General features: G+C 29.0%; 3 protein-coding genes across 11 annotated transcripts; 2 read left to right on the top strand and 1 right to left on the bottom strand.

Moving 5' to 3' along the window:
- The first annotated feature begins 189 nt into the window (after window positions 1-189).
- On the top strand, window positions 190-11,712 carry LOC117156065 (Heat shock factor). Of its 6 annotated transcripts, none has more exons than XM_033332770.2 (12): window positions 193-422; window positions 1,550-1,658; window positions 1,731-1,855; window positions 1,937-2,272; window positions 2,342-2,424; window positions 2,497-2,685; window positions 3,258-3,320; window positions 4,555-5,091; window positions 6,208-6,313; window positions 6,373-6,466; window positions 6,559-6,806; window positions 9,362-11,712. In XM_033332770.2, exons 1-11 carry the CDS (start codon window positions 318-320, stop codon window positions 6,789-6,791), a joined length of 1,980 nt encoding a protein of 659 aa, XP_033188661.1. In that variant the 5' UTR covers window positions 193-317; the 3' UTR covers window positions 6,792-6,806; window positions 9,362-11,712. The 6 variants fall into 6 exon arrangements, 5 of the variants coding, with proteins under 5 accessions (XP_033188661.1, XP_076474496.1, XP_033188662.1 ...); XM_076618381.1 differs by lacking the exon at window positions 9,362-11,712 and adding an exon at window positions 7,115-7,695 and having other exon boundaries at window positions 4,555-5,079; XM_033332771.2 differs by lacking the exon at window positions 9,362-11,712 and adding an exon at window positions 7,115-7,695.
- Window positions 11,428-19,086, bottom strand: LOC117156061 (uncharacterized). Of its 4 annotated transcripts, XM_076618377.1 has the most exons (7): window positions 19,006-19,086; window positions 18,801-18,932; window positions 15,093-15,368; window positions 13,991-15,010; window positions 13,357-13,758; window positions 13,142-13,285; window positions 11,428-13,075 (listed from the first exon to the last, which is right to left on the bottom strand). In XM_076618377.1, exons 2-7 carry the CDS (start codon window positions 18,831-18,833, stop codon window positions 12,851-12,853), a joined length of 2,100 nt encoding a protein of 699 aa, XP_076474492.1. In that variant the 5' UTR covers window positions 18,834-18,932; window positions 19,006-19,086; the 3' UTR covers window positions 11,428-12,850. The 4 variants fall into 4 exon arrangements, with proteins under 4 accessions (XP_076474492.1, XP_076474493.1, XP_033188650.1 ...); XM_076618378.1 differs by lacking the exons at window positions 18,801-18,932; window positions 19,006-19,086 and adding an exon at window positions 18,208-18,318; XM_033332759.2 differs by lacking the exons at window positions 18,801-18,932; window positions 19,006-19,086 and adding an exon at window positions 15,719-16,795.
- On the top strand, window positions 16,815-19,320 carry LOC117156069 (potassium/sodium hyperpolarization-activated cyclic nucleotide-gated channel 1). The gene is made up of 9 exons (XM_033332778.2): window positions 16,815-16,988; window positions 17,110-17,348; window positions 17,414-17,629; window positions 17,728-17,890; window positions 17,960-18,093; window positions 18,153-18,340; window positions 18,404-18,609; window positions 18,740-18,949; window positions 19,033-19,320. The coding sequence occupies exons 1-9, from the start codon at window positions 16,938-16,940 to the stop codon at window positions 19,318-19,320; spliced, it is 1,695 nt and encodes a 564-aa protein (XP_033188669.1). The 5' UTR covers window positions 16,815-16,937.
- Window positions 19,321-19,358: the final 38 nt, after the last annotated feature.

Raw genomic sequence — 19,358 nt, 5'->3', positions numbered from 1 at the left:
TTTAGCAGTGTTTACAAATTATCTTAAAAATGTTTTTAATAAAAATCAGCTTATCATATTTTAAGCTTATTCAATAGCTAAATCCAGGCTCCAACAGAAATGACCAATAGTATTTAACAAACATTACCAATGTGTGGCGTTATAATCTTAAATGAAAAGCGGACATGTCCCTATATTAAAATATTTCCCCCTTTCTCTCCACCTGTAACTACTACTAGCAGAATAACATCGTCAGCGGCCAGCCATTGTCGTGAGATGTGAAGATTTTTTTCGTGAAAGATCAAGATCAAAAACTGGAGAAATTACAAATTGCAGAAATGCATACAATCCCGGAATTGGGTACCAGTGTACCAGCGTTCCTTGCCAAACTTTGGAAGTTGGTCGAAGATTCTGATACTGACGACCTTATTTGTTGGTCACCTGTAAGTACTTTTATTTTGTTATTCGTTTATAATCCTTTAATTTTTATATGCAGCAGATGTATGAAATTCTAACGCATCGGTCGATACGTTTTTTCACGGTGACTATTATTTATTCGTAATGATAACGTTGCGCGACCGATCAAATTAAACGTAAGTTAAACGTTGACCTCCGCAGTGTACATTTTTACGTACACAACCTATATTTCGCATGCACCCAACATCGCTGTAATTTATTCGGTGCTTATTCGGTCGATTATGTATATTACATTATTTCAATAAACATACATTTTTTTTTATCGAACGTCGAGGGCTCTCTTTCACGAACGATTCGTATAAATTTTGAATGGCAGCGCATTTCTGGATTAACAAAATATACCAACCGCAAAGTAATATTTAAACAAACGTTAACTAAACGATACTTGTAATTGTTTCTTTAACATTGACACATGTGTGTAAGTTCGTTAACAGGAATGATTTTTGTTAAGGAAATGTGTAGTCAATGTTAATTTTATACATATTTTGAATATTTTATTTATGTATTATTATTACAATAAAAAATACATTATTTTCGTGAAAATTGTACTAGATACCAAAAACATACTTTAAGTTCTCATTGTTTAGAGATTAAATAAGATATTCTATACAAATATCAATAAATAGCCTTTTAAGAGATTAATGTGGCAACGATATTAACATTTAGCATTTATAAAAATTAATTAATTATTTGTTAAATATACTGCATCTTGTATAGTCCAATTACAATATGTTTCTTATAAAAAGAATGTAAAAAGTATAGGATTATATTTATGATGTATATTGATGACAAATTCCATTAAAGAAAGGAAAAGATTTCATTTAATTTTGTTCAAATGATTGTTTTTCATTACATAATTTTATCAGTTAGATCATTTATTTTCTGTGATTTACATAATCTTTATAAAAATATTATTTTACTTTGATATCTATATATTGACATATATGCAGAATAGTATATGTATTATATAATTATCTTAATATTTATATTCATAGAACTTGTTATCTAACACAATATGCCTTTACCATAGAGAAAATTATATTAGAAGTTACTTAGGAGAAAAGAGATTATTGTATACACTTATTTATTTTAGAATGGAAGGAGTTTTTTCATTAGAAATCAGGCACAATTTGCCAGAGAATTATTGCCACATTACTACAAACACAATAACATGGCCAGTTTTATCAGGCAGTTGAATATGTGTAAGTGATAACATATAGAACTATAACATTAAAATGTATATGTAGATATATTCATAGTTAGTGTGTATACAGATGGTTTTCACAAGAAAGTTTCTGTAGAATTTGGTGGTTTAAAATGTGATAAGGATGAAATGGAATTCGCACATCAATTCTTCTGTAAAGGTCATCCATATCTTGTAGAACATATTAAAAGAAAAGTAAGTGCTTTCATATTTTATATAAACTTTTCATAAATTTTACTTTTATACTTGTACAAGCATTCGGTGATAATTTTCTAGATTGCCTCTAATAAAGGACAAGATCCAGCACTTACTCCTATTAAACCAGAACTAATGAATAAAATGCTTACTGAAGTAAGAAGTATGAGAGGTCGTCAAGAACATTTAGATTCAAGACTTGGAGCCATGAAAAGAGAAAATGAAGCACTGTGGCGAGAACTAGCAATGCTTAGACAGAAGCACCTTAAACAACAGCAAATTGTTAATAAACTTATACACTTTTTAGTTACATTGGTACAGCCTTCCAGAAGTGGTGGTCTCTCCGTTAAAAGAAGATATCCACTAATGATCGACGATTCTAACCGTCAACGTAACAAACAGGCGAAATTATCAAAGGTAACTCTATAGAATTCATAGGATTTTTGTAGTTTATTTCTTTAATATAATATATATCTTTATTTTCAGTCACAAACATCACCAGCGGGTCCTGTAATTCACGAACTTGATTCATCAGAACCGGATCTAGATTCGGAATATATTGTTGCAGAGTATGTGATTTGTTGTATCATAAATGTATTTTTTTTTTATTATGTGAAATAATCGTTGTCCGTTTCATTCAGAATGTTGGAAGGACATCCAAACCCAGCTATTGAAAGTCCTGAGCATAATAACACTTCAATAATGGAAGACACTAATATGGAAACAATTCATTTAGTTGATGATCCTCTTCACTTACCAGATGATATAGAACTTATTAATTCTCAAGAAACTGAAACAAAGAAAAAACGTGGATGTAAGGGTAAAAAGAAGTAAGTTAAATAAAATTTTTACTATAGTAATCTAATTATAGATTTGATCACCGATATAAATGACGTGTACACAATCTTTCACATCATGTACAATCTTTCAATTTTGGAATTATAAGATGGAATTTTGCATAATAAATGCAAAGAAATGTTAATGTTTGTAACTCTGTGAAAAAATATTTTTATATTTTCATTTTGCTCGTCTTTTTACTGAGATTAGGAAAGTGATAAAAAAAGATAAGTTATAAGATACTCCTTTACAACACACATTCCAATTATTTCCCATGCATGGAATGTATGAAATAATTAACTTAATGAAATTAAAATTTATACTCTACTTCAATGAAACACACAGGGGCATAAATTTTGATCTTTTAAATCGTATCATACTATAGTAGCTTTATTCATTTTATATTTTGCATTAAAAATAAATTGCACATGGTATATCGCAACTTGATTATGCCTACTCAGGACACGATCAACGAAGTTTATGTGTAAACGACTTTTTTGTCATACTTCATAAGATAATTCATTTTCAATTATTACTCATATCATTGCAATTTAAATATTGCCAGGAGGAAAAACAAGGTGCCGGTCAAAATTTTGATCCCATCGACGGAGGATGGAGAGGAACCAAGGTTAACACTTTTCTCTTGTCGTCATTTGGTGCTGGTGTTTGTACTTCTAGAACTTATTTTTGTATAATATCGCAATTTTGCTTAGTTTCATTTTTCTGCATGAACGTTCAGCAAAATTGCGATAACATTCTTCTTTGAAAGCATTCCTCATTTGAACAGTTGATTTTAAGATGATCTCTTAGTCTGCAAGTCTTTCAACTATCAGTAGTTGCTTTTTTCCCTAAATTTTACATTAATTGTAATTTCAACATATTAAAGCATTCAAAGAAAGTTAAAGTTTCGAAAATATTGTTTCACTAGTTAGTTACTTTTATGGGAGAAGTCTCGTTAATCCTTGGTTGAATTGCTTCTATTTAATTTCATTGTTTATTATACAATTCTTCATTAGCCACTTCATTTCATATTAATGTCATTATTTATTTATCTATATTTTAGTTATGCCTCTGAGTACAATTGTTGATATATTAATTCTCATTATAGTTTATTTGATAATAAATCTTGGTCTATGTTGTGGTATTAAATATGTCATGAAGTTCTTTTATTTTTGTCATCAATTTAGATAGTGTGTGTGTGCATGAAAGATTACTTCTTATTAATATTACTTAATATTAAAATTTATTCCATGCATGAATATGTTCCTTTAAAATTTATTTATATACGTAATTATTTATTTATACTTCTATTATGTATAATAAATGCAATAATTCTATATGATATTCAAATCATAAAATTTTTCAATATAATAAACATTTATATGTAGAAAGAATCAAGCTGAATTGACCATTAAATATTTACCTTTAAATAATAAAAATAGTTTATATACACAGTGAAATATAGAAGAATGAGTACGTCCGTAGTATTTTTCCAGGTTTATTATACCATAAAAGTTAAATAATATTCGCTTTTCTTAAAAGATGATAATTGCTCTTTAACTTTCTTGTTCACATATATTTCACATATACGCACTATAATACTGTAATACTGTTTTCCTCTTCATTATGTAGTTTTCTTCTACAAAAATCTATATTACTATGTACTACAACCTGACTAATTCATTGTATATTTAGAAGCATGTTCTTATATAATGCTTTAAATTCATCTCTGTATGCTCTTGCAATACTTCCATCAATCCGAATTGTAGTCAAGAATGTGTTTAAAAGCAGATTATGGCACAGCAATGATTTTAAAAACTCAAGAAAACGAAGATTGGCAACTGCTTTTCTCACTTTTTTAGGGAAGAAACACATTTGCTTGAAATACCATTAGACGCTGCACCGGTGATCGCTTTACTGAAAGATAAACCAGCCTCAAAGGCAGTACCTCTGTCAACTATGCGTAGTCCAAAGCTCGCAGCAATGGCAGCTAATATGAACAAAGTCACTAATGTAAAGTGTGAGCTCGATTTGGGAACTTCAACAGATATGGAGGAAGATGTTCAGGAGAATAATCCAACCCTGGTAAAACTCGAAGATATTTTAATAGTACCAGAAATAATCAACGAGGATTTTGAAACAGAGAATGTCGAGTTTAGTGAAAACAATAACAATTCTGAAAGCAATGAAACCAATGCCACTTTCAATCAACTTGACAAAGTAAATGATAACGTTGAACAGAATAACGAAAAAAACTCTTATACAAATGGTGCTCAGAAATGTTCGGGGCAGAACAAAGACAACTGCAATGGAGCAGGGACAAGCAATTCAAAAGATTTGTCATTGAGTTGCATCATTCCCTCGGGCATGTCTGATGCTGCTTACAGGTTAGGATCAATGTAAGTTCAACACAGACCATAAGTAAGAAATGCTAAATGCAGCACTTTCCACTTACCTATAGTGGAAATTTTTAGTCAGAAGACAGAGGTGGGAGACAACCAATTTATTTCTATTTATATTACAATTTGGAAGTTTTGGAGTAATAACACTTCACTAATAATGTGTAATTTTTTACTAAATTTCTAAATGGTTGCCTTTGATCTAGAGATTTCACATTCCATAGAACCAGAAGAATAAAGGGCTCCTTGATATAATTTTTTAAATATTTTCCAAATTATTAAAAATTTCCTTTGTTATTAATACTAGTCAGAAGTATTCAGCTTCTCTTGATTTTAATATAGAATTTTATTTTAAATAAAAGAAATTTTATCAATATGGATTTAGGTGTAAAACAAAATTTCCATTGATTGAATCTATGCTCGTATAATTTATTTTGTTCAAAATAATTTTCCTTTTTACTCAGTAAAGTTGTAAGATAAATTTTTAAAATGTGCTACATAAGAAACTATACTTACCTCATATATATTTATAATATATATTGATAATCATATATATTTGGTAATTGTGGTGTTGTGATTATTAGATATCTCTGCTTAAGTAGTTTATCATGTAATTTAATTATTGTTCTATTAGTGCTGCATTTCATTCCCTGGTTTTCAAAGGTCAATTTAGTTTGAATATATCTTGACATAGAATAATACATCGTCCCAAACTTTTATGCAAAATATTTTAAAGACCATGCACTACAACATTATCAATGTTTTACAGAATACTAAAACACTAATCAATTTCTGTTTTTGTGAATTTCTTAATTACTTGATTGCACAAGCAATAATTGTAAAACAATGACTATTTTATTTGGAACAATTATTATTCTATTCTATTGCTGCATTCATAATTTAAAGAAATGAAACAAAAATTTGGCTAAACAAAGAAAACAAATATTGATTTGCTTGTGAAGTCATTGAAACAAATAGAAAGATTGTACGTTTCAGGATGAATATTGAAAGGATTTACAACGTTTTCCTTTTTGATCCATCAAATGTGGCTAAGTTTGTGTGGATAAGTTTCGGTACTTTTATACATTTTCATCTACTTTGAATAATTCTCTATAGGGAGGAAATGGATAATCACCTCGAAACAATGCAAACAGAATTGGACAATCTCCGCGATATTCTACGATGCGAGGGTTATAGTATCGATGCAAATACGCTTCTTGGTGTAAGTATTCAAATAATATCTGAAAAGTTTATCCTTTATTAATTAATGTACATTTACAGTTATTTGGAGCAGATGATCCAATGTCATTTGGTATGCCAGTTAATCCAGAGTTGAACCCACAATCTGAAAAAGAAGAGGAAAATCATGCTAATGGTAAAATTTCTACTTGCACAATTACTAATATATAATTTGAATGTTGTTGAATACATAACTAAACTAACTTGTACCTTTTAATTTGCTTACAGTTGCAGAAAATAATAATGGAACTGGTGGTGGTGAACTTATGGCATATAATCCTGTTCAAAACTTCTTAGATTTCGACGATGACATTTTCTTGGAGGCCACATCTCCTCCAACTAGCACAGCAGGTGGTGATACAGCTATAATCAATCTTTATAGCTCGGATTCTCTCGATTTGGAGGATAGCAAATTTTCATTTCTGAATTCCTTAACAAATGATGTGAACACTTCATCATAAAGTCTCATTCCTATGGTAAGTTCCATAATTTCTCATTACATTTAATAAGCGATCATTTCATTCAAAGAAAAAAAAAAGAAACATTTTTATTGCTGTATAACAGAAAATAATTGTTCATAAATTAATAATACACAAAATTTTGTTGTATATTGAATCTAAATTATATTAAAAGAAAAGATTTATGTATATATGTTTATCGAGTAGTTGGTCACTAAACGCATCTTCGTTGAAACAAATTGCGAATTTCCCCGTCGAGATTGTCCTTCTCCGAGGTTCAACCTCTTTTTCAAAATGAAATTGTCTTAGGATAGATTTTTTTGCAGGTTCAGATCTGTTGCGTCCAATGCTTTGGTTTCAGTATGTTTTATTCTCGATGGATCATCACGAGCATGCTCTCTCTCTCTTTCTCTCTCTGTCGCTCTCGGTGTATTTTGATGACCAAATAAGCAACGAGCTTGTAATGTACTGACAATAATACCTGAGGAAAATGCGGTCAATCAAATGATCCCATCGGTTTATGGAGGACAATAAATAAGTGAAAACAGCAGGAGCGCATAAAATCCTCTGGATTTGCTGCTATATATGCATATAAAGCAATTAAAAAATTTGATTGTTTCGTTAATTTTTTTATGAGTTAACGTTAATGTTGTGCCGTACTTTATTTATAGTATATATTATTACAATACAAAACAAAAATCAAACAAGGAAATTGTTCATTTGCCGACATATTTTATATCTGTGTAAATACTTTTCCTTTTTTTCATGTATATAATTTGATCAAAAATAATTTGTTTATTTTAAAGACACGGAAGCACGTTATAGTGACTAACGTTTCTTATCGATCGTACAATGCAAACTTGAAGTTCCTGCATATCTTATATTAAAGAATTATCGTACTACCATATATTTATTGCGTAATCTTTTTTAAACAATTCGAACAGAAATTGCAGAAATACAATAAGACAATCAAATATTGTTAAAGGCATCACTTAGGTTTCTGTGTACTTTTGTCATCTGTAATTTCTAATGATCATATTATTTATGAGGATTTGAATTGTCTTGCTTGAATTCCATCCACGTAAATAATAAAAGAAAGAAGTATATACGAAATTCGTATTTTTTGTACTAAATTCTTCTTAAAAAGAAGAATAATCGTATATAATACACATTGAATCTAAAAAATAATTACATTGAAATGTTCAGTGTTCTTGTAGATCAAGGTGTATTGTACAGAAAGAAAAAGAAAACGCTAGAAGCGAAAGAATTTTATATTTTTATAATATAAAGAATCTGTGCGTTTAACGTTTTTTTGAAGATGATAATTAGTATTTATTTATAAACGTCGACTCATTGTACACAAAACAATTCTTTTTTCTACGTTTGTGTAAATATACACTTAGATTCTGACAACCTTGTAACTCATAAAATAACTTATAAAAGAATTCGTTACGTAAAAGTACAATCATTTTATTGTTACAATATTCTATAGAAAAAACTAATAAAGAATATCTTCATTTGAAATGAAATGGTCAGCAAATGTGTACTTACTATAATATACAATACAGTATAGCACACTTTATTTTCTATATTAGAAAATACATACTTGAAGCAATTTGTTTTTTGTACAGACTCATAAATATTGAATATGATTATAATACATTTCTTTGTTTTAACAAATACATGGATGAAATTGATTATAATTGACTTGTTTATACAAATATATAAAACAAATACTTCTAAAATAAATATGTGAATGTCTTTTAATTCATTTTTGCATCTCTATTAACCTGAATTCTATAGTGATTGTATATATATGCTGATAAATATAAGTTTCTTACTTCCTAACTGTCTGTTTGATCTACAAGTTACTATTAAAAAATTACTACTGATTGTCAAAAAGTACGAATATATATATATATATATATTTTTTTTTTTTGAAAGAAGAATAAAATATTTATATTAAATGCGTCATAGAAACTACATGAATATTTTAGTTTAATATTCAGTAAATTTGGTGAAAAATGTTGTTTGTCTCTAAAATGAAAACATGTATTAATTATATACAATTCCTTTTGTTTTTTTATACTAACAAAATTAGTTCCATGTGTTTGCAGCTAATTATTCTACAGCAATCGGACACTTCGTTATTTTATTTATTTAGCTTAACAAAAAAAATATTCTTTATCAGGCTAAAATTAACCGAAAGCAAAGTACAAATTATCTATACTTCTTAAAAAACGAACATAGGAATAATCTATGGATGGATCGTTGATATTTCAGTTACACTTAAAATAAAGGTATTGCCTGATATTGTTCAGTTCACCAATATTTCAATAACTTATTTTTATATATACATAAAGAAGTTGTGTATTAGCAGTATTTAATTTTGAGACCTTTGTCCTTCCAAGCATGCTGAAGAATATTTTTAATTAAAAGAATGAAAAAAATTCAGATATGAAAACAAAACTGAAGAACATTTAACTATAATGCGCGAATTAAGACTGCTACTAGCATCTATAGACTTCCGTTTTCCTTATTCACAAATATATATAATTGTTTTTTTATTTTAGCTTTGGAAGAAAGACTGCTGGATTTTTAATCACCTTATTGGTAATGTCTTCGTTTTAATTAGTGAATATGATGCTACGGTAAACCCTGTAACAAGTTTAGTATGAAGGGGATGATGTAAAGAATTGAAGAGGTACACACAGTGGTTCATGCTTAAAATTCCTTGAAGAAGGAAATAAAGAATCAAACGATATAAATCTATAAATCGGAAGAAACAATTTATCTTCGTGTTAATGAGGATAGATACTAAACAAATAAAAACGTATTCTATGAACTATCATTGAAAGAATATATAGCATAAAAAAAGCAAAAGCAAATATGCGCGTATCGTGTATGTATCGACAAAGGGCTGTAATTTCCAGTTTCACCGACTTGTACATAATTATGCAGGATTTTGCATTGATAAAAAACATAGAATGTTTCCTAAAAATGTCCATTACCTGAAAAGTAACAATTTTTTTACATGTGTATGTAATGCACAGTATTAGATTATAAATGAAGTAATTCTATGTTGAGCGGCATATACGCTAACAGGTGCACAGATGTATATATATACAAATCTATACATATATATATATGCAGAAAGTGAGCATGTTAAAGGTATAAAATTTGTTTAATAATGTCAGTCTATTTTTTCGTAAACGTCTTTTTATTGTGGTATAAGGTTTAAACAAACCTAAAATGTTGAAACAAAGTTTAAACAAAGTTAAAGGTGATAGTACAACCTAAGATTTCAGTGTCTAGTTCCACTATCACTCCCGTTGTTGTGTAAAAGATTTTTCTTTACTTTTAATCAACACTTTTTCGTATATTTAATCTTCTAGATTTCCTTTTTTCAATCCTGCCTTTTAATTTTATTTTTCTAATTTTTTTGTTTTGAGTGTGTTAAAAGCTATGTGAAAGTAATACTATTGATAAGAATATCTAATTAATTTTGTAAATGAATTTGATCATAGAGCGTGAATAAGTAAGTAGGGTGTTAAGTAATTATTTAGAATATTTATGGAATCAAGATACTTAACTAAATAATTAATCCATATTTTTGTTGTATAAATCAAAAACATTTTTTTTATTTTCATTGTGAAATAAAAATTATGTTCATTCACACGTACAATTACTTGTATGCAGTAGATAGTTCAAACCAATAAATGTCTTTCACCAAACACTGAAATCTTAATGTTGAATCTTTACAAAATAGATTGAGTTTGTGTATATCAGAAAATAATATAAACAGAATAGTACACTGTAATCTTTGTTAGATTAACATGTTATTTTAATTTAGTAATAAGTAGATTTTTTTATATTCATTTGTGAAGAAAAACACCATATATTACAAATTCATAAAAAACTTAGCATATGTTATATAATTCCATATACAGTGAAGTGTCAACCATACATTTATGTAGTTTACTTTTCTTTACATATTATAATATTTCAACCTTACAAATATTTCAACACACTTCATAATTTCTTAGATTTAACTCATTTAAATTACTTATCTATGTGTTAACATTACTTTTATTATGTAATTATTAAGCGTCTGTTAATTAATTTACAATGCAATATGTGAACAACTTAAAAAACCTTTTTGTTCAAAATATTTATTAAAGAAAATTGTTATTGATCTTCTATGGGCTAACTGTTAATTTTTTTTTCTATTAATCTAATAGAAAGTCATTAGTTTCAAACGATTAACTCAAATTATATCAATTTGTTTTATCATTTGATTATTAAGTGTATGTACACTTTAAAGAATATTTAACCAAACGATTATTCACTTACTCATGGAAGATCAAACTACAAGAGTGTAACAAAATCAAAATTCCTGTACAAATCCTGTACAAAAGTATAGTTGATACTACACACTTGTAGATATCCAATTTTGTGATACATTAAAGTTTTGTACAAAAAGGTAGGGTGATTAAAAACAGGTGACAATTCCTCCTTTCCCGGTCATAAATTGCATGTTTTGTTATTAATTATAAAAATACCAGTTACAATAGAATTAAAGGATAAATTAAAATGTATCTAAACGTCTGGAGGAAATCATTGAGAAACAAACTTGTAATTTTTATTTACCGACATCTATCTTCTAAATTCAATATCTATACTCTTATTTTTACTATATCACAAAAGGAAATTGACTTTATTCTGCTGTTTATAACTAACGTTATCACATGATAAATATATATATTTAAAAAAGCAGCGATCGATTAAAAACATTATAATATCTTTGAAAACCACAATTTTAATCGAAATTACTTTATTCGACACAGACAAACTTTTAACTATCATTAAAAATAATGTTAAATTTGTTTGTTTCTAAATAAAATTTAGATCATTGTTTACATAATCTTATTATATATCCTAATTCGAACGATCTATCCTTATATAAAAATTTTATACTATTTAAAAGTACTCGAAAATCTCCGGTGCGTTAACGAAATATATATTGCAATATGTTCAAATAATAATATGCTGAGCAATTTGCTGAAAGGAGTAACTTGAATAATATTATTTTTTATATAATGATAACGATATAATCTAGACTATAAGTTTTTGAGGAGCAAATCTTACATTATGTGCGAAAACCGATTGTATTTATATTTTATAGATTTTTTTAATGGTAGCATTTTCACAAAAATATTTCAATTTAAATTTCAGTATAGAAATTATTAACATTGTTTTTATACTATATGTATGAAGTTATTTTATGTACAAAGATTTGTTTAAAAATACTTTCACCATTTCAATTGCAGCTATTATCTACTTATTAGTTATTGTCTAAAAAAAGAATCTGTATTAAATTTCTCGATTTAATATATAAAAATTCCTAAATTTTGAAGTTATTTTAATTTCGGATAGTTGAGCTATGAATATCGGAAAAAGTGATGAATCCTTAAAACGCGTATAAAATGTTATACATAATTATTATTTTTATCATTTCTGTAATACTTGCTGTAATACCAATTAAATTGTACCATAAAGCAGAATAAAATTCGTTATAAAATCGTAAATTAACCTGTGATAATAACATCATTTATTTAAGAATTAATGAAAAATTATGTTCTTTAAGTTATATTTTAGCCGATTTATTTCATAAATATGCATATTTGCTTAAATTAGATTTTATATTAAATGATGAATATGCCGAATATATCCAAATTATTCGATTTTTAGACTGTATACATCCCACTAAAAAAGCTTTAAAATCGTTATCAGATATTTGACATAATATATACTAAAATTCCTTCATATTATTATATGTACAGAATTAAAAATTTCTACGCAAATACTTGAAAATATTAAAAAATTTGCATACGTATAATGTCAAACATAAGCATAATCTTTATGCAAATGTTCAAATAAAAAATATAATCTATTAATTTTTCTTTCTATCACATAATATATTTATAGTCAGTTTTTAAAATAATACTTCAGTTTTCCCTTACCCTGTCCTTAAAATGCAAAAGAAGGTATTGATACCGTCTCTATGGCAAAGACGATAATGATGGTAAAGGCAGAGGGGGTGGTGGTAATATTTCATTTTCTCCTGAAGCAACATCTGCATGCTCATGGCAATCGACATATAAATGTGTCAAGCTTTCAAGACCTGCCACTGACATCCCCCGGCAATAACGTGTATCTAGGTAATGTAGACTTTTGCAATACAATTTAATAGAGTCGAGAGTGCGATCCGTGAGTTGTAAACATCTCTATAAAAAAAAGACACCAGTGTAAGCTTTAAAAATAGAGAAGTTAATTTTTAATTATAAAAATACCTGTATGAGAAGTCGTTTTAATCTGTGCAATCTCTGAACAAGATATGATATACCAATATCTGATATACTGTAACAGCGGTTTAGATTTAAGTATTCAATTGCCGGATTATTTTTTGATAAATAATCCAATCCAATATCTGTAATCTGTAACAAAAGGTATGATTTATTATAAATATAAATATTTTTAATATACTATTTGATTGATTTACACCCACTTGTTGACACTGGCTTAAATTTAAGATCTTTAATTCTGGAAAAGCGAATGCATGTTTTAAACTGACATCAGTAATTCTGTTGCACCCAGAAAGATCGAGTTCTTGAAGGCATTTAAGCCTGATCAAAGAGTATCCGGAAAACGAATTTAAAGGTTTAGATACGTTTTCGCAAAGCTTCATGATTTCTCGTTTTCGATCTGCATCGCGTACTATCTCTTCTTCGGCCTTTGACCGTAAACTGATTCTTAATCTGGATTCTGTAAATTCTGGATTATGTGCAACTTGTATTTTTTCAACATATTTGTAGTTACCAATACCCATACCCGTTAAGCCAGCATCACTGACCTCATCGCAATGGCTTATATTTAATGTTTGCAAATGTACAAGCTCCTTGAATATCATCTATAAAAGATAAACTTACTTTTATATGCATGAGCATCATCGCTGGTACAAAAATTTATGATTTACAGAAACTCTCTTAAGTTTTAGTAATTCCTGAAAATTCAGGAAAATAATCAGCATAAAATCTATCAGAGATTATTATTTGTTTTTTTTCTTATGAATAATACCCTTTTCATAAATCTCCTATAATATTAAATTACAAAATAACAGTAATGAATTGATCTATACATACCTGTATTGTTTTATCGGTAACGCCACTAAAACAATAGCTAAGTTCAAGTTGTCTTAAATTAGGAAAAAATTTGGATATGCATTCAACTGATTCTTCATGAATACGCAGTGCATTTGCTGACAGTATTCGCATATTCTCTTTTCTCATCCTTTTTTCTGTTCTTCTCTGAACACAATTCTTTTCTGGAGGAGCAAAATTGATATTTCCATCAATATTTTGATCCATATTTTCGTCATCTATTATATTACAACCAGAGCAAATTCCACGAGTAATAGAATCATCGGTAAGTTGTTCGTCTTCTGAGATATTGAGTTCTTTTAAATGTTGTAATAACTGAATATACTTTATACCAACATCGGTTACTTGACGGCATCGTCTTATTCTAAGTGTTTCTAACTTCGTCAAATTTTCACAAATACAGAGTAAACTGTCATCTGCGATACGCACGCTAAAGCTAATATCGAGGACTTTTAAACAAGTCTGATGCTGTGTCATTCCTCTAATGCTTTCAATAGATAAATGATCACATCCTTGTAATATTAGAGACTCTAATCTAAGATTTTGTAGACCTGATAATATAGTTAAAGCAGATGGATCAATCAAAGTATAGCTAAAATTCAAATGCTTCAGTTTATAAGCTTGTCGTCCAAAATAGTCTAATGCATTTATAAAAGTCAGCGTTGATTTTGAAGGATATGGTAAGCCGTAGAAATCAGGATAAAATTTTCTATTCAGTCCATAATGAAAGGTCATCTGACATCCCATAAGGCTTAAAGATTCCAAATTTGGACAAATGGCAACTAATCTATTAAAAAGTGCATCACTTAAGAAACGGTTATATCCAAGGCTAAGTTCATAGACATTTTTAAATGTTTCTGAGAGTTCCTTTATGTCATTCTCATCTTCTAAAAGTCTACCAGACATTAGAGACTCCCTGCAATCATTAATATGCAATATTCTCAAAGACTTGCAGCATTTAAAAATTTCTACCAATGTTTTTTCACTTAGATCACAGCACAACTGAAAATTAAAATATGGTATTAGGAAAATATATTCTCATTTCACGAATGTAATACTTAATAATAAGTTAAAATAATTTTACCAGTACTAGACTTTTCATATGAGGTCCATATTGATCCCAAATTGCCATATTCCTCTTTAATTCTACTTTTCTAAAAACAAAGTTGTAAAATGGTCTCGTAGAATGCTGTAAAAGCTCTATCACTTCATTTAAATTGTCTGCACGTGGTCGACCAAGTACCAATTCTACTTCATCTAAAAACTTCATAGCAAGAGATGCTTCATGCCATGTTCGATTAACTAATCCTGCTGCCATCCTATCAGATGTAGACAAGTATGATAATATGTGTATAATCGCCTAAAATTAAAATGAATCTACTCAATAAATTTAATTAGATCAAGCAAAAAACATGAAGTTCAAAAAATAAAAGATGTCTTATCATATTATATATTTATTATCTCTTAATTGAAGTATAACAAATATAGAAAGCAAGTATACAAATATAAAAGTATTTAAATAAAGTGAATCTTTTACATAAACTATTAGTAAAATTTTTACAAAATAAACGTTTTTATTTAGGTTATCATAAATCTTTTATTTTGTACAGTCACTATGTAAAGAGGAAAAAGTAAATGACGTAACGTTTAAATGAAAAATTATGTTTCCCAAATAACAGCTTCGAATGCGGAAGATAATAAGAAACTTACATCTATAGGCAATTGTAAATTATCCGTTTCTGACATGTTATTCATATGATTTTTGCTGTCAGACATTATCGCCATAACAAAAACTATTAATAAGATAACGTGTCGAAGTATCTCGTTTCAACGAATGCTACATCTATCCGGAAATCTGAATTTTAACACTTAGCCAACCGAGCGCACCACAGCGAGCTACACGTTTCTACCGCGCTCGAACAAGCCAACCTATACGCTGTCCATCGCGCATTTTTCCAAGTATCGAGGACTAATATTCACTACTTAAAAACAAAGAAATCTAAAAATTATTTAAGTAGCTAACTATATTTTGCGGTAATAATTTTATTTAACGATTTCATATACTGTTTATACAAAACATCAAATTAAAAGTATATATTAAAAGTATAAAAAAATGTAGGTAAAATTAAAAACATTAAAGATGACTATAGATAAATAACACGACTTGAACGTGAAATTAAAAATTCATAATGCATTTTAATATTTTTTTATAGTGTGGTATCATTCGATTATAACTTTATTTAGTCATAACTGATAGTGTAACTTTTTAATTAATTTTAACACTATTAAATTGGTATATTTTATTATATACTGTACTTTATAAAAGCAGAAAAAGTGGTGCAATTAATTGGGAACAATTCCAGGTAAACAATAACTAATAATAACAACAACAAAAAAGAAAACGCATTGCTAAAATCAAAAAGGGAGAACACAGCAATGTTCTTCACAGAGAGGAGATCTTCCCGTTCGGTTGGCTGTGTTAATTTGCCGTTTTATGTTAAATATATCGTGTAACAATCAAATCATTTCTCAAGTGTGTTACAGCTGTTTCGACGATAGTCACGTGCTTTTCTAAAATCACGCAATAGATATAACAGTCCTAATTTGTCATATAATACATAATACTTATTATAAAACCAACTAGACACTCTTCATCTTTAATTTTGCTTTGATAGCATTGTTATACAATTTTGCGTTCAGTCAATCGAATCTAGATATTATACAAGTAAACTACATTTTTCTATCTATATATTCATTCTGATATTTCTGTAATATAATATTTAATAAAGATAGCGTATTTTTAGATTAAAATATTCACTAATTTCTTTTGATCAATAAAAAGTTTGTAGTTGCATAACGTATGTAGAAATCATTTCGTTTCATTGTCGACGACATATCTACTGATCTGTCAAAACAACAAATCAGCTGGATGGATTTAATGGCATATGTGCCCCACTTTGCGGAAGCGCCGAGTGTGGAGGTAAATTGATCTCTTTAGTAGTCCTTGAGTAACATAATTCAATCACTAATATGACTATACAAACACAACGCTTCAAATTTATCATTCACTAACACAACCATCTAATTTTGACATTAAATAGCGTGCTCCGGTTATTCAACATATCTGCGAGCAACCGCAAGAAGAAGATGAAATAAAGAATATTATAAAAGGAAACCGGATTTGGAATAAATTGAATCGTTGGTTTTTAAAACTACGTATTTTGTCTAGGAGACATCCCTTGACTCGCTGGTGCCTTAAAAGTACAACCGCAGTGAATTATGAGATTTCAAGACACCTAAAATCACATCGTTACATGATACATCCTTTTAGTTTATTCAGGTTGTCTTTAAATTCTTTTCTTTTGATAGTTTATATGTACATATTAATGATGCTAATTTTCATAGGATTGTTTGGGAATCGTTAATGATTGTATTTACATTTGTGGCTCTTTTGGTTACTCCAGTGTCCATCGCGTTTTTCTTTGGCAGACATACTAACTGGCACGTGATTAACGACACGATGAATATAGTGTTTCTCTGCGATATTGTAATGTGGTTCTTTACTGGATACTATGATTATCGAACGAAAGTCACTGTCCTTGACCCTGTGATAGTAGCGCGGTACTTTCATTTCTAGATGATACTGCTAATCGATCGATGCTATACATTACCACTAATCAATTTTTTTTATCAGTAATCTCAATATATTTTTTGTATAGAAAATACTTGCAGAGCTATTTCTTCATAGACATCTTGACCGTGTTACCTATAGGACTCATTGATTATATTATACCTAACTCGATGTGGTATTGTACTACATTAAACATGATGAAGATATTGAGAGTCCGCAATATCATCGTTTATTTTAGTAGAGTTCGCGATGTTAGTACATAGTTCGCATTGAAGATCGCGAAGAAAGAATAGCTGATTAGAATGATTTCGTAATTTCAGGTGTATAGAATAAGTTTTCAATTGCATAAAATTCTAGAGTCGTGCACGGTCGTGATAATATGCATTCATTGGGCTGCTTGTCTACAATATTATGTCCCCATATCTGTAGATACGTTAGGCACTTTAAGCAACAAGTTAGTATTTGCAATCCAATAAATTTGTTTTTTTTTATCAATTCTGAGTTTATATTCAGCTCTTGGATCAAGTCATCACATTTTGTAATTAAACGAACGAAAGTGCAAAAATACCTCGTGTGCCTGCATCGTTCGATTGTCGCTTGTGCTCGCTCTGCTCACTATTTGGATATGAAAACGCAAGAAGATATTATACTAAACTTGATCCTAACGATCATCGGATTCCTTGGTAACGTATTTTTATTAAGTAAGTATCTCCTATACCAGATGTTATCTTTAGATTTACAAATTGTAACTGCATTTCTTGTAGCGCAATTCTCTCAACTAATGACAACGATCAATATAACTATCAAACGTCACCTGAAAATAATACAGCAGTTACAGGAGTACATGCGATACAAGGAGCTTCCACATGCCCTACAACGTCGGCTATTAACTTTCTACCATTACCGCAACAGAAAGAGCTTCGAAAGGAACAAGAAAATAATAAATGAAGTTTCGCCATATTTACGAGAGGTTTATCCATCCTAACAATACTTCGATAAAATTATTTAGAATCAATAATTCTTCTTAATATTCTATATATCCAGAAAAGAGAATATATACATATAATCAGATATTTTAATGATAAAAATTTACCCTCCAGGAACTTATACTGCATAATTATTTGAGACTGATTAATAGCGTAGAATTATTCAAGCATTTACCGGAAACTGTAATCGTACAGTTAACGAGTTCATTACACTCCGAGATCTATATGGCTGGCGATGAAATCGTCAAAGCTGGTACCCGTGGTGAAGCTTTGTATTTCATTTCATCCGGTACCGTAGCAGTTTACACTGTCGTGGGAAAAGAAGTAACATTAACATTATCGTAATTCTTTATCGACTATTACTTATCTTTTTCTCATACTTTTCGTTTGTTGTGCGAAACATAAAGGTTTGTCACTTGGAAGACGGAAGTTATTTCGGAGAGATCGCTCTGGTGATGGACACCGAGCATAGAATAGCAACCATAGTTGCGGTGGAAACTTGTGAAATCTTTGTATTATATCGCCACGACTTTCAGAGATTCATATCACCGTATCCTGATCTCTTGAACCGGCTGCAAAATGTTGCTCTTGAACACTTAAACGAAAGCCTTCTTCTGGACTCCACGCAGGATTTAGGAATTTCTACCACGCCGCAATATATTAATATAAGCAGTATAAAAAGCAGAAGAATATAGTTATAAATATAAATAAAAGTTAGATGTCCATCCCATGA

Source organism: Bombus vancouverensis, chromosome 5 (assembly GCF_051014615.1).
Source record: "Bombus vancouverensis nearcticus chromosome 5, iyBomVanc1_principal, whole genome shotgun sequence".
NCBI lineage: Eukaryota > Metazoa > Arthropoda > Insecta > Hymenoptera > Apidae > Bombus > Bombus vancouverensis.
The sequence above is the reverse complement of the archived record's forward strand: the minus strand, read 5'-3'. Positions and strand labels throughout refer to the sequence as shown.

What these genes read in the sequence shown, in the direction of transcription:
- LOC117156065 (XM_033332770.2), top strand. Translation starts at nt 318, where the DNA reads ATGCATACAATCCCGGAATTGGGTACCAGTGTACCAGCGTTCCTTGCC. An exon ending in AACAGGCGAAATTATCAAAG is followed by an intron (nt 2,273 to 2,341) that starts GTAACTCTATAG and finishes CTTTATTTTCAG; the next exon opens with TCACAAACATCACCAGCGGG. An exon ending in GCTTACAGGTTAGGATCAAT is followed by an intron (nt 5,092 to 6,207) that starts GTAAGTTCAACA and finishes AATTCTCTATAG; the next exon opens with GGAGGAAATGGATAATCACC.
- LOC117156069 (XM_033332778.2), top strand. Translation starts at nt 16,938, where the DNA reads ATGGATTTAATGGCATATGTGCCCCACTTTGCGGAAGCGCCGAGTGTG. An exon ending in ATTTTAGTAGAGTTCGCGAT is followed by an intron (nt 17,891 to 17,959) that starts GTTAGTACATAG and finishes TCGTAATTTCAG; the next exon opens with GTGTATAGAATAAGTTTTCA. An exon ending in TTTCGCCATATTTACGAGAG is followed by an intron (nt 18,610 to 18,739) that starts GTTTATCCATCC and finishes TTTACCCTCCAG; the next exon opens with GAACTTATACTGCATAATTA.
- LOC117156061 (XM_033332759.2), bottom strand. Translation starts at nt 15,793, where the DNA reads ATGGCGATAATGTCTGACAGCAAAAATCATATGAATAACATGTCAGAA. An exon ending in TTACCGATAAAACAATACAG is followed by an intron (nt 13,759 to 13,990) that starts GTATGTATAGAT and finishes TATCTTTTATAG; the next exon opens with ATGATATTCAAGGAGCTTGT. An exon ending in TAAAACGACTTCTCATACAG is followed by an intron (nt 13,076 to 13,141) that starts GTATTTTTATAA and finishes TTTTTTTTATAG; the next exon opens with AGATGTTTACAACTCACGGA.